This window comes from Apis laboriosa, unplaced genomic scaffold, assembly GCF_014066325.1.
Source record: "Apis laboriosa isolate Shangri-la unplaced genomic scaffold, ASM1406632v1 scaffold204_cov149, whole genome shotgun sequence".
NCBI lineage: Eukaryota > Metazoa > Arthropoda > Insecta > Hymenoptera > Apidae > Apis > Apis laboriosa.
The window spans coordinates 101,278-116,166 of NW_025222299.1; the positions used below are offsets into that span (position 1 = coordinate 101,278).

The 14,889-nt window shown below is 35.3% G+C and overlaps 1 protein-coding gene across 2 annotated transcripts in view; it reads right to left on the reverse strand.

Moving 5' to 3' along the window:
* Positions 1-14,889, reverse strand: part of LOC122712654 — an 80,331-nt gene that overhangs the window by 62,486 nt on the left and 2,956 nt on the right. The window contains exons 1-2 of one of the 2 annotated variants that reach the window (XM_043932463.1): positions 13,534-13,650; positions 12,108-12,845 (exon numbers count right to left, since the gene is read on the reverse strand). In XM_043932463.1, coding sequence (XP_043788398.1) covers positions 12,108-12,117 — 10 coding nt within the window. In that variant the 5' untranslated portion in view covers positions 12,118-12,845; positions 13,534-13,650. Of the gene's footprint in view, positions 1-12,107; positions 12,846-13,533; positions 13,651-14,889 lie in introns of those variants that run through there. The other variant, XM_043932462.1, reaches the window with a different exon arrangement.

Genomic DNA, 14,889 nt, shown 5'->3' on the forward strand with positions numbered 1-14,889 from the left:
TTGTCGTATTCGAAGATTGAGCCGAATATAAATCTTCTTGTTTTGCCGTTTTATTCGATAGAGAGCCGCTCGAGGAAGGGAATAATATAAATCATAAAGTCAGAAGGTTCGATAATTGGTACGATAATTATTGGAATGTTACGTATCGAATGTTAAATCGTGTGATTCATACGAATGTTAATTTATACGAACGACCGAATTCGGCCTTCTTCTTCTTCTTCCCGTACTAATTCCTTTGCCATAAGCAGATGTCGCGACAAATTATTATACGCTATGGCCAATCATTATGCGTCATTATTCGTACTATAACGTATCCATGCTGTGCAATTAACATTTATAAATTGTTACAGATTATCACGATATAGCATCACGATATTCGTAATCTTCGAGAAACGTATGAGAATTTACTAACGGAAGATGATTTACCCCGATTGACAAATTTATAAGACAATGGAAAAAGATAGAAGAAATAGAAGAAATTCGAAATTTAATTTAAAAAGAATCGTTATGATTTTTAGAAGAAGGGACATTCTTTGATCTATCTATTTTCATTATTTCTTTGGTCTTGATACATGGTTTATAATATTTTATAATTTTGAAATACGTGTTAAAGTTGTAGTTTTAATTATCTCGCGTATGTAATCTGGGTAATTAGCTATTATATATATATATAGAAAAAAAAGAATGACTTGAAATAAAATTTAACTCGAAACTTTGACTCGCTCGAGAGATAAAATATTTTTATAAAGCAAAAAGAAGCGTTTTAACACAAAAATTCGTTCTATCGAGTCGAATCGAGGAGGAGAAGAAATTGAAGAAATTAGAAAAATTCTTGAATTCGTGTCGAAGGGGAAAAAATAAACGGAATAAAAAATCGACCATGTCACCGGGTAAAGGTAAATTTGCAAACAAAACAGACGGCGAACAGACTGGAATTTGCATAAAATTCGGTCGAAAGTTTCTTTTCGTCTGCGGAGTTCTCGTGGACGAGACACTGGTAACGCGGCGAAGAATTGATTTTCGATGATAATAAAGGCACGATTTAAATTCGTATTTTCGTATTTCGATTGTTCATTCCTGTTCGAATTGAACTCGTGAAACTTTACGTTCAAAATCCTCGACACAAAGAACTATTTCTTATTTTTTACAACTTACGTCCCCATATTTTTGCATAGAAATAACTGTTATTCCATCTTCGTTCCTTAAAAAAGAGAATTCGAGTTTAATTTCGAGAAGGTGAGAAATTTCTAAATACGACGAAGAAAAGTCCTTTTTATTTTTAAAACCAAATTAGCATTTTCAATCGAAGCTTCGCCCGGTATAAACCAGAAGAGAACCGGTACAATTTTCGAAATTTAATTTTTTACAATTTTTAGAATCGGAAGAAGAGAATTTCTCACGACCGTTATGAAGTAAAACAATTTTATTCGCGGATCCTATTTTCGAATGAACCTTCTTGAACCTTCGTTTCTTTTTTTTTCCTTTTTTTTTGTACAGTAAAAACATCGAAATGTTTGTTTAATTTTAAGAAAATATCGATCCGATATGTAACACACCTTTTAAAACATAGTCTGCCTCGAATAGCGTTACAATTTAAAGAATGAATACATCCAATTGAAATATACCTCGACGATACGATTATGAACTGAAACAAGAAAAATTCTTCTAATTAATACACGAGTGAATGGGACGAGGATCCATTTCCGAGGTGGATAAAAATCACGGTCATAATTATCATCTCGTACCTCGGTATATTTATAACAGAGAAATTATAGAGCAATGCACGTTAATCGGTCATAAATCGTTCAATTACCACTCTCATTATCATTTAAACACGGTTAACAGTTGCTCTTTGCATTCGTAATCAGCATGCCACTTAGAAAGGGGAGCTGTCCGTTCGGACAACGGCTAAGCTCAAACTCGAAAATTACTATCTTACAAATGGGATGGAACAGGTTCGACATTCGTCGTAATGCGGAGGGTTGAATTGGAGAGAACGTAAGCGTTTTCGAGTCGTGTAATTCCTTAAAAATGTTTTTCTCCCAGCATCCTCTTATCTGAGCCTATTTTTCTTTTTTCCTCTCTCCAAGAGGAGAAAAATATTTTACCTCCTTAACGAAGGAGTGCAACGTGAAAACGATGTTGGAAAATCGAGTATAAAAATTCTTTCGAGTAAATTGATTTCTCGTCGCGATAAATGCCCGAGGATATTACGTTTTCTCACGTACGATTTCTCAGTTTTTCGTAGCCGAGTAGTTTAATAAAATAACGTCCCTCAAATGTCAACGCGGTTCCAAATTATTTTAATCCCTTTAAAAATGTCTCCCAAATGTCATGGATTCCCACCACGAGTTGGGATACTTTGTAAAATTTTCCAAGCTATGTTACTTACTAATCTGATCTATCGATATTTGATCCACGAAATTAAATAATATATATATATATATCTCCTCTCAATTAAATCGTCAAGACGTCGATAATTACGTTTGCGCATAAAATTACGTTTGATACATAAAATTTGCATAATTGAATCTCTGCCACTGTGAAATCGATTGAACATAAATTTCATAAATTGTAGAACGAAAAAAAAATATTTTTGCCACGGTGTTATAATAATATCGATCTATATATATATACGGTATTATAATTATAAATTGCGAGCAGCAACTCGAGAAATCGATTCCCGTAACGTGAAGAGTGATAAGTCAATTTCTAATTACGACTTGTGGCCACGATAATTTATCGTGGTGATGGAGTCTTGACGTGGTTTAAGTTCAATGCTCCACGTGCGTTCCTAGAAGTCGTTCCGACACAGGTTTCACTGGAAACCAAAGCTCAACCCTAAACAGCCACTCGATCCCTTCTACGCTACTCCAAACACTCGTCATTCATAGGCTACGAGAAGTTCATTCACATCGAACATTCCTCGAGTTCGTTCCTCCCTGGGGTGCGCTTCAACTTCTTAGTCCTTGGGAAGGGAATAGTTAGGCGAAGTTTTATGCGCGTTTAATTCAGATCGTATCCTGTATTTCAGGCGAGCTTTTTTATTAAAAAGAGGAAGAACTCTCGTATCATCTTCTAAGATTAATTCGATTTTATATTAACCTTGGAATCGTTTAAAGGAAGATGAACGTGTTGTTTGGCTGGATAAACAAATTTTTCTTGTTAGAATAATTTTTAAAAATAGTTTCTCCAACCAATTCTTTCTAGAGTTCTAGAATCTATTTTAGAATCAACTTCGACAAAGATATATCGTAAGAAAGATTGAGATTTAAAGGACACTGCTATTATACACTGATATATTATATATCCAACTATTGTACTTCAACTAAGATTAGTAGTAACTCGGTAATGGTAGTAGTAAGTTGGCAAAGGCAACTTGGCAAAAGTAAGGCTGTACTTCACAAGTAGAACGAATAAACAATTATGTCTTAACTGATTGAGAATAATATTCAAATCCTGCGAATCTTCCTTTATTGGATTTACCTTCCAATTGAAACGTAGCAAATTGTACGAATAGCACCGTTCCATCTCCATTGATCCAGCATTATAATTTTTACATGCACACATCTGTTCTGCATCGTTCCACAAAACGTTCAATTTATGTGAAAATTTGTACAAAATTCACATCAATTCGATCCCTCGTTTTCGTCCAATGATAAACACGATAACAATTTCTCGATACGATATTTTGCAATATTTGCACAATCGAATTGCAATAGAAGTTTTTGCCATGTCGACCGTGCAAAAATAAATGAACTACATTCTAATCGAGCAATCAGGATTCGTTCCAACTTCATTGACATTACCCAAGTAAACTTCAAACACGGCTCAAGATCGATCAACCTTACCGACCGGGCGCGAAACACCCGTCCAATGCAAATGCAACGCGTCTTCGAAGCGAAACGTAACGGTCCGGGGGGAATCTCCCCCTCGAGAGGAGAGTGGAAACAGAGAGTCTCGCAATTCCGTGGCAAATTAGAAGTGAATTCGAGAGCCGATTCAAGGCTCGGGAATAAGCGCATTTTTCTACAGTATTGATTGCGCGCCTCTCCACCGAATATAGGGTAATATTCAATCTACTTAATGGCACGGTTGCCTGCATGCACCGTCCTCGATTTCATCTCGGAATACCGGCCCTCCGCTACTCCTTTTTTCGTTCCACTTTTGCGCACCTAGGCGAAATAGCCACCGCTACGACTTTATTTTTCTTTCTTCTCCCTCCTCCTACACAGAGAAACGCCATTGTTATTCCATTTCTTATTAGCCAGTTGTTTAAGCTGCGTTTCTATCGAAGGGAGGAAGGGTTTTGTCGCCTCTTCTTATTGAATATAAATTTGGAAATCTTGATTTTTAAGCTGATTTTAGCTGATAATTAAATAATTAGATTCCAACAGGGAGGAATATTTTGTTCGATGATGTTTCCTCTTTCGAAAATTTGATCGATTTTTCTTTTTAATTCTACGAATGATAATTCGATGAAAAATTTGATAAGAAAATATTTCCAATTTATTATATCGACGATAGGAATTCGTATCGATCTGTTGAAGTTTGTCGAACTTGTTACAGTTGAAACTGTACTAATATTAGAAAATGATTTGTTTTTTTTTTTTTGTATCGTTCTTTCTCGAACGTGGCTCATTTTCTAATGCAGTCTCTGCACACAAGTGACTCGGTACATTGAGCCTGAAACTTGTTTATCAAGGTATCCAGACTCGAATACCTCAGACTTTTTCCTACGAATAACATATTCGAGAAGTCTAGTGTATATTTGTTTGTAACGAACGGTTTAACATGCAAGAGATAACGCATAAAATCAATAGCGCAAACTCGACGAGGAGTTTTCGAGGGACAATCCGAGAAATCGAATTTTCAACAATTTAAGATCCTTTATAAAATTCTTTTCGCAAAAGAAATTGCCTCCCCTCTCCTATATAAAAATATTTCAAATATTTCGTATCTATTCTCTTTTCTCCACATCCTTTCTCCACTCGATTCCTTTACAAACGATGTTCCTTATTTTTCGATGTTAAATTCATCGATTTAAAAAATTCCATCAAATTCTAGATAAGTTCGAAGATATTCTTTTACTTTAAGATCCCATAAAAAAAACTACGAGGAAGACGCATGTCCAAAATCCCATAAAAAATGTAGAGAAAATGTTTAAAAAATTTCCTCTGAGAAAAGTATAAAGTTTTTGAATAATTCATACGAAGAAAACGAAAATAGAAAAACGATTGAAAAGACAATGGAACGGTTTGTAGCAATGTTTCATACTCGATATATATATATATATATATATCTAATGGGCCTCGTCAAAGGCTCGCGAAAAGTGGCCAAGCGTCTGTGGAGAAGGCGAAAAAGAAAGGAGATCATGTTTTGAATGCGATGTCGCGAGAAGTAACGCCAGAGAGAAACCCAGTTATCGAGAGACTTTTATGGAGAGGTCGTCGTGGCTGCTCCAGCGAAACGCGTCTTTTCCAACTACGTGAATTCCTTGTCCACGCTGCACGCACTGTGTGAATAATTCAACTATTTCTTGTATTCTTTGTTTTTCTTTTTTATTCTATTTTATCTTTCCTTTCCTTTCTTTCTTTCTTTCTTTTTCTTGAATGCGAATCGAATTTTGTTTTTCTTTGAATACGTTTCCTTTAAATTTCAATATTGGAATTATTGCACTTAATAATTGTGCGTGCAGATTGCACCATTATATCCAGATAATTAATAGACGATTAATATGATAATAGTATATGACGTATTTATCAAACCCATTGATACATTTTGGGATATAACGAAATGTAAAAAATGCGATTTATAAATAATTTAGCGATTCTCGCGTTAAATAGCGCTGTTTTTTTTTTTCCAATGCTGATTATATCGATCGTTTTATTTATTTAAAATTGTCGCGGCCAATCTTCAGGTGACCCAGTAAAGTCGACATAAAATAGTAGCCTACTGGTTCCAATAATATATCATGATAAAGTATATATATTTATTTATGGAATAAATATTCCACGTGTTATTGAGTATTAACGCTTAGAATTATTAAATACGAGGCATAAATTTCGTTAAATTTATTATTATTGCCTTATTATTGCCTTGAATTAATTTTTATTTCGATTCGACTTATGTCGTTCCACTTATGCCAAAGACAGTGAACGTATAAATTTTAACCGAGGACGTGTCATTTTTTTATTTGTCTTAACTCATTTAAATCGATACTTTAAATCGATTATTTAACAACTTAACAATTTCCTAACGATTCTCTTCGCTCTTCCATTTCTTCCGTTTGTTTCTTTTCAAATCCATCAATTTTTTGAATTGGAAACTTTTCAAAAGTTCGTTTTATCCATCGCGTGATAAATCTCAGATTTCGGTTTCCAATTTTTGAAAAATATTATTTCTCCGTTCTCCAAAGGGAAGGGTCCATAAAAGACTTACCAGTTTCGTCCACTGTCGTAATAAATTTTTCCCAAATCCTGAAGAAATTCGAAGGAAGGAAGGAAGGGAAACGAAATGAATCGACAATGGTTTCCCGGAGACATCGAAATCGAGCCGTGAAATCGAGCTCTCTCAACGTTTCCAACGATCGATCTTCTCGCGGCTCTGACTAATTCCGTCGAATGAATCATTCCATCCACTCTCGAAAGAACACGGCCAAAGTGCATTGCACCGGACCGAATTGAACTTGAATCCCGACTTGCTCGCTTCGTGAGATAACGCGCGCTCTCGATGCGTTTCTTTATAAATAGTAACCGCGCTTTTCTGCATGGTGTTGCATAAGTAGCCGAAAATCTTTCGATTCGACGACTCCTCGGAAGTGCTTCTTTTTTTCCCTTTCTTTTAGGGATGGAATCGTTCGAAATTCGAAACAGATTCACCCTTGTATTCGTATTTTAGAATAGCGATCCGATTAGAAAATGAAATGCGGTACGAAGTCTTCTGTCTGACTGAAGAAGAAGTTTAGATCGATCATCATTTGAATGAGATAAGTAATGAAAATCCGCTCGATGAAATTTTTCTTAAGAATAAATAAGATTTATTTATTAAATAACGAATAAAAAATATCCTAATAACACGAATTAATCGATTGAATTGTTCCTGTTCATCTTTTAATCGGCCGAATTATAAAAGAATTTTAACCAGTGAGAAATTTTTAAAGGATTTGATAAAATAGATTTAAGTAAAACGCAGGGATAATTATATAATAGAATGTTTCAAAATCTTCCAAGAATATTTCAAAATTTATTCTCTAACCTGCTACAGGCAAGGGCTTAATTTACGACTCCCTCTACCGCTTTCTCTTCTTGCAACCCTTTGGTTAACATCAGCCTGCCTTATATATTTCCTCATATTATACAGACTGCTTTAAATGTTAACGTATTCGATCAATTTGAGACATTCTATCAATCTTATTATTTTTTTCTCCCGAAGTATTGAGATATTTCTCGACACGTGTAAACACGAGTCGACGAAAATTAGATATTGAGAAGCAATAACGATTAAAATAAAGTAGCTCGCGATATCTTTTATTATTATTATTATTATTAAAATTGGGAAACAATACGAATAAAGAAACAGAAGAAATTCGAAGAAAATTCTCCACCTAAACCTCTTCGTTATTTAAAAAAAAAGAAAACACTGCAACGATTATAAATTATAATTATTTATAATTATATAAAAATATTGTCCTATTAATAATCTTATTATCGAAACAATTCATGTTGCACACCGTGCAAAACTTCGATATATAACTTCCAACCGATTCGTGTATATGGGTGCAAAACTTCGATGTATAATTTCCATCCGATTCGTTATAGTAATAGCACGGATCACCCCGTAGATCACGCGCGCGTTACACGTGTCTAACCTAGAAACCGGGGCCCGATCGAAAGAAAAATCGGCGGTTTCTCCTCGGGAGAAAAATCGAGTCTTCCGCCTCGAGATGAAACCGTTCCAGTTTCCCATGCGTGACCCACTCTTCGCGATACACGCTCGTACACGCTCGCATTCTCCTTATCGCGTCGCGTGGGCAAGGGAGCGGGCGAATGGGCGTGGACCGGTCGCCGAGCGAGAAAAATCGGCGGATATCTCGTTGGCGCAGAGGTGACAGGGTTGTCTACGATCGATGAGGAGATTCGAGATCTTTCAACGTTTCCAACACGGGTGAAATGAACGATTTGCGAGAAAAAGAAAATGGGATAAACGTATTCGTATATCTTGCACACATCTCGAGATGTGTATGTGTGTAATTTATTTCTTTTTAGGAGTAAAAGCTAGGTTAAATTATATTGAGTTCCTTCTTCCCTTTTCTCCCAGAAAAGGGAGAATGAGTATTGGATAAGATATAGAGGATAATGTTTCTAGAAATATTGTTGTTTTCATACTTCGTTTGTGTGTATAATATTCAATTTTCGGAAAAATCGATCGATGGTTATTTAATTCGGTTATTTAATTGAAAGTTTGGAATTTTGGAAACTTTCTTATATTTGAAACTAATAATAATAATAATAATGCGTATATTAAAATGGAATAATTTCAAGCATATTTTCAACAAATTATCGCGAATAAAAAGAAAAAAGAAATAATCGCCAACACAATATCTATCGGACCAACAATGTTCGACGAAAGTTTGGATATTGATTGGCTGGTAGCAAGAGCGATAATGGTAGCGAGAAGATAAAACGCGAAACTTATCTGTCACGTCACATTTTTATATACCAGAAACAAAGCTTGATTTACGAACGTCTTCCTCGAGAAATCAGACTTGGAGGACCGCGCATCCCACAGCACAATGATAACACTCGTTATTTCGAGCGTTCTTATTTCTCTCTTCCTTTTCCTTCCTTTTCTTTTTATTCGCAATTTCGCCAAGACTCCCACTCTCTTTCTCTCTCTCTCTCTCTCTCTCTCTCTCATATCAACAACGTTCGTTGACACTGATAAAAAAAAATCAACCGCTAATCTCCTTCACCACTCACATTTTCGAAGCGTGATTATATACGATTTATACGCGAAGCGCAACTTCATCACGCTTCTTTCTTATTTCTCGCTTCTTTTTCGCATTTCACCTTCCAGAAACGTCGAGAGCGCGAAATTCGTCCGCAATCGGGAAATACGATTGGCGGTGTACGATTTCGAAAGGACGAAAAGGTAATCGATACCTCGAAACGCTTTCGAAAACACGGATCCCGGGAGGAGGAGAAGGAAGAGGAGGAGGAGGAGGAGGAGGAGGAGGAGGAGAGGTCCGCCTCCGGTCGAAAAAACGCGATTTATTGCTTCTCCGAAATATGGTGCCGCGCTCGTGGACACGAAATTGCAACTTTCTTTTCTCTCGAAAACCCTTTTGAAGAGGTGGCCGAGCTTCGGTAATTAGAGGGTTACAGGTTTCCAAAACCTGATCAAAGCCCCCCCCCTCTCTCCTTCCTCCGATTTCACTCTGTCGGGAGGGCCGGAAGTGGCCGATTGCGGCCGACGTCTAATTTAATGAAGAGAAACTGCCCAATTGATATGTGAAGAGGTGTAAAATTGGATCTGGAAATGATAGCAGCAGTTAATAAAAGATGAAAGGTGATCGTCGAGTTTCTTTCGGGGACGAAATTGTACGGGGGAACGTTGAAATATTGTTACGTAAAGCTTTCGAGAAATTATGAAACGTGGAGAATTTGCGTGATGTATTATTGCATGATATATCCATCCACATCTCTGTGAGATCGATAAAATGTTCCGCGATACGCGAGGAAAATTATAAAAGTTTTTACTACTGCTTAAAAGCACGTCAAATTAAATTAAACAATTTTCCAACAATTTTGAAGATCAGTATCGTAACCACGCGTAAATATGATCCACTATCTAATCCAGAAAATTGAAAAGAATGTTTATAAAATCTCGAAATCGTTACTTTGAGCTACGTACAAATAAAATTACAGTATCTTTGAAAATTGAAGAATTTTCACGATGAAAAGAAGAAGGAATCAAATCTTAAAGGAGATACCAAGGATGGAATTGCTAAAAAGAGCCTAGCGGAGAATTATGGAAATTTATAGAATTCCATTAAGTCGGTACCATTATGGGCCGTAGTGTCGCTAAAAATTCGAGAATAGGGAAAATCCCTAATATCCCTCCAGAATCCTCGCGCAAAGCCCTCCAAAATCCCTAGGGAGAGCTATCTCGTCCGAAATCGTGATGAAAATCCACGTCCAACGCGTTCCGCGTTGGAAAATTTCATCGCGATATTCCTCGAAGAGACGACTCGTCGCGCGACGAATTACAAATCAACAAAAAAAAAAAAAAAAAAANAAAAAAAAAAAAAAAACAAAGCAAACAAGGAGAACGAAGAGATATTTCGAGATCTCGAATCGCGCTCCGGAATTACGCGGTATTAACGAATGTGTCGACGAGGCAAGGAAACAAAAGGCACGATCAAACAAACACATGCACAAATAAGCAACCAGAGTGTGTCGACGCTCGTTAAATCAGCCACGACAAACAACGCTGTTTTTATAAATAAATTTGTCGAAGACGTGAAACGAGGAGGGAGAAACGGAGATAGAATAAGAGAAAGAAGATAGGAAGCGGAATGATTGTTCTTTGTCTTCTCCGATAGGGGAATTAAATTGAAGAAAAATGCACGAATCGTAGAATCATCTACGATTTAAAAATTAAAAGATACGAAAGAAACTAAAATTTAACACTGATTTAAAACTGATTTAACATTGGAATCACAAAAAATCGATCAAATTGATTGATTTAAAATAATGTAAGTTTCTTATTCTATAATTAAATTTATCTACTTATTCTATATTAGATCTACAATTCTAGTTTGTTGAAGTTATCTTCCTCAAATGTTAAAGTTTTTATCGAGACTAAAAGGTATCCTATCATCCTTCGAACGACGATGCGCATATTTACATCTATGCATCATAGTGCAACGATCAACCTTTCGATAAATTCGAGAGCAATCATGAATAAAATCATACGAATAAAGAATGTCGCGGAATCATCCGGAGGAGCCCGTTGACACGGCAGAAGGTCGCGAGACGAGACGAGACGAGACGAGACGAGAATTTTACCAATTCTCGACATTTTTTATTGCACACCACCGTCGAGATTTGCCGACGTATTAGTCGATGATATATTTTTTTATGACGCGAATAGATAAGGGGCGGGCGACGGCTCGGTCTTCTTTCGAAAGAGATCATCGACTGTATCAGTCATGATAAGGGATTTAACAGTCGCGCTAGTACGCGTTGTTAATTGCCACTTTCCTTCCTTTTTTTTCTTTTTATTCCTTTTGTTTTTTTGTTCGCGAAAAATCTTAGTCTTCTGGAGAATTTTTTTAAAGAATATGATATTTGATTATCTCGTATTTATTGTTGCTATTGTTGCTGTTGTTATTATCATTTTGGAGTAAATATTTTTGAAGTGATTGTGAATTTTGTTTACAACGAATCAAGTTCATTAATAATTTAAAAGATTCTGGATAGTAAGCAGAGATTTGGAATATTTGTGAAAAAGAAGAAGTTTCGTGTTGGAGAAGTTCAATTGCGAGTGTGTGATTTGTATCGCCTAATTCCGTAAATTTAAAATTTTTCAAATATGAAATAATATCATATTTTCCTTCGGTGAAATATTAAATTCGTTTTCTAATAGTAAATTCCTATTAAAATATATAAAATAATTAATCTCGGATCGAACAAATTATTAAATATAAAATTAAATCCATACAGATAATATTTGTGTTCAATTTTTTTCTTATATATACAAATAAAATTCTAAAAATCATTATTTCATATGAAATAACTATGCTCAAAAATACGTTGCTCAAAAGAATTATCTACTTAAAATTTTCCAAAACACACTATACTTTATAAAAGAACGAAATAAAATTCATAAATTTATTCTTTTAAAATATTATCATGCGTGACTCGATGTCATATAATGAACAAAGTAGCTTAACAAAAGCAATCTTCCAATTGTTCCGAGCAAAACGTATTCGTCAGCAAGTTTTTTCCACATTTATCCATGAAATAATAAAAAGAAAAGAAAGAAAGAAAAATAAGGTTAAAAAACTAAAACACAATGAGTAAAATATCGTAGGCACTTACCTGGGAGCATTGATGATCGGTCGGCCCATTGCCCGTTGCTGGCGCTTCTCGTTGCTGGGAAGGCGCAGGTAATCTTGGTCGCCAAAGAGGAACAGATCCTTTGAAATAATCATGTCCACCGTGTGGTTGCCGGTTATAGCTGCCCGCCTCTCTCTCTTATCTTTCTCTCACTGCCGAACCACGGGCTGAACAACGCACCACGACGACGACAACGACGTCAAACGCGACGGAATATCCTCACCTAAGTCCCGCCACCTCAACACGTCCGACGCGATTCTCAACGACGATTCACCACCGCGATCTGCTTGCTTTTGCTGCCAATCGTCAGCAAATGAACATTTTTTCCAGGTACTGCCGCGACTTCGTGCCGATTTTCTGTCCAAACACCTGGTCGCAAGCATTAAGTCCGGATAAAATTGGTAATCGAAGATTTATGTTAGATAAATCTGGTGCACGAAGCACAATGGAGAAGCAAATAAGCTTTTTCGTTTCCTTTTTTTTTTTTTTTTCTTAAAGATAATTTAAAAAAGATAATTTAACTGGATTAAAGTCTGTGTCAGGATTCTCTTCGTGTCTTTGGTAAAATTCAGAAGTTCAAGAGACTATTAATGATAAAACTTTATGAAGATTTATAAGAAAATGTTGATTAAGTGTTCATAAGTGTATCCTGATAAATTAAGATCATATCTGCAAATGGATGCGCAGAATTTTGTTGAAGCCCAGTAGTAACCGAGTTACCTAAAAAAAAAAAAAGATGAATTAGTAATGAATTGAAAAAGAAATTATGTTTGGTTTTTAAATTAAAGTTAATGAGAAGCATGGAAGTTGTTATCGCAGATTCCTAAAATTCTTTAAAACATTTTTTAAAATATTATCAAAAAACAAGCTTTAGAAATTCCTATTTCGATACAAAATGATATGAACTTCAAAGAGCAGAATGAAATAGAACATAATTTATAATATAGTGCATTTGCGCGTGGCTGAGAGAATGGCTTGCGTTCACGCGTTCATTCATGATCATTTATTAGCACCGAAGGTAATCGTGTCCATTGGGTAATCCGTTACAAGAGACGAGACCGATGCAAAAATGGGACATGTAAGCTTTTCATGCAAAAATAGCGGTTTTCTAATCGAATGCACGATTATAATATATACTTCTAAAAAATTCAGATATTATTTTCTAACCTAAAACAAAATCTTTGTTGTTATTTTTCTTTTTGTTGTTATATTCTCTTTTCCAAAGCCATATAACCGATATGATTCATTATTTTGATAGATTCATTAATTATTTTGAACATTTCGAGTTCTTATATTCTATATTCTTTAAATACGCTTTATATATCATATAATAAATTAACCGTCTACATTATTGACTCTGATCAACAATTTTCAAATTGTCAAAGTATAACATATTAAATGACTGTACCTGCTTTGACAAATACTGTTGATTTATAAAATATACAAAAAAATGTATATTTTATTGTTCCAAAAAGCATGATTCATCTTGCAGAAAGCAAAAACGTGAAAATCGTTGAAGCTTATTGTAGCTCGAAGTTATTCCAAACAGATCGCGAGGAACGTAAATAAAAAATGTTGCCAACATTTCTTACAGTGCAACATTTACCTCTTCCGAACGACAAAGAAGCATTCAAAAAGTCCACTTCGATTTCGTGAAATAAAAATATATCGTATTAATAACAATATTTGTACATATATTATATGTATGCACAATATAGGTCACCTATTTTTATTCAACAACGTATGAAACATCATGTTCGTGCCAATTGACTTCCGAATTCTTGGCATAATCCGAATCGTCGCCATTACACTGTGAATCGTTGATTATTTATCGAAATTTGTCAGTCGCTTAAAGTTGTGGAATCCTCTTACGATCGGGAACAAAGATGAATATGGTGAAGGCGAATAGGTCATATTATATGTCGTGTTTGAAGCTGACGAAGTAAATCGAGCGGATATACGCCACGCGCATGAGAACTCGTCCCATATTTACATCGCGCCAATTTTCACCCGCCAACTGTTAAGCATTAGTCACGGATGAGTAGCACATATACGAAGAACGCTTCGTGTACCGTAGATATCTTCCTTTTTCCCGGTCAGAGGAGGCTTTTGACAAGCATTTCTAATTAGTCGAGTCAAGTAATACAGTCCTAAGTTGCAATCAATCAATGCTGTTTTAATTTTTTGGCCTCGCGTGCAAAACTACTGATCACAAACTAACCTTTCCACTTCCGTTCGATAGTTTCAAGCGTATCTACCTTCAAACAGTGAAATTATCGATATATCGATATATCGTCACGTGACTGTTGATTCGCTGTGTCACGCCTACTAGTGGCGCAGGTCGAAATCGACAATATTAAGTAAGGTTATGGTACGAAAAGAAGCTTCTAATTCGATCACAAGCATTGATCGAAAATATAACATCGAAAAATAGATAAAAGAATCTCTAGAATGGATTATTTCTCTTTTTTATCGCTTTCATATGGCGTTAATGTTTTGTTTACATATCGTGGACGCTAAAAATTCACATTTTTTATCGAATGTCTTAAACATTTTTAATTGCAACAATTTTGACATGCGATTTAGTTTGCTTTGCAAGAAAAAAAAATAAAACTATATATTATTAAAATTTTTAATAAAGCTAAAAATATATGATGTGTATTATCAATGAGAATATACACGATGATTAAGAACAATTATCTCATTGCGAGTAGTACGTTTTATGGGTGCAACGATCTCGGTCTATTAAACGACAAGATCAATG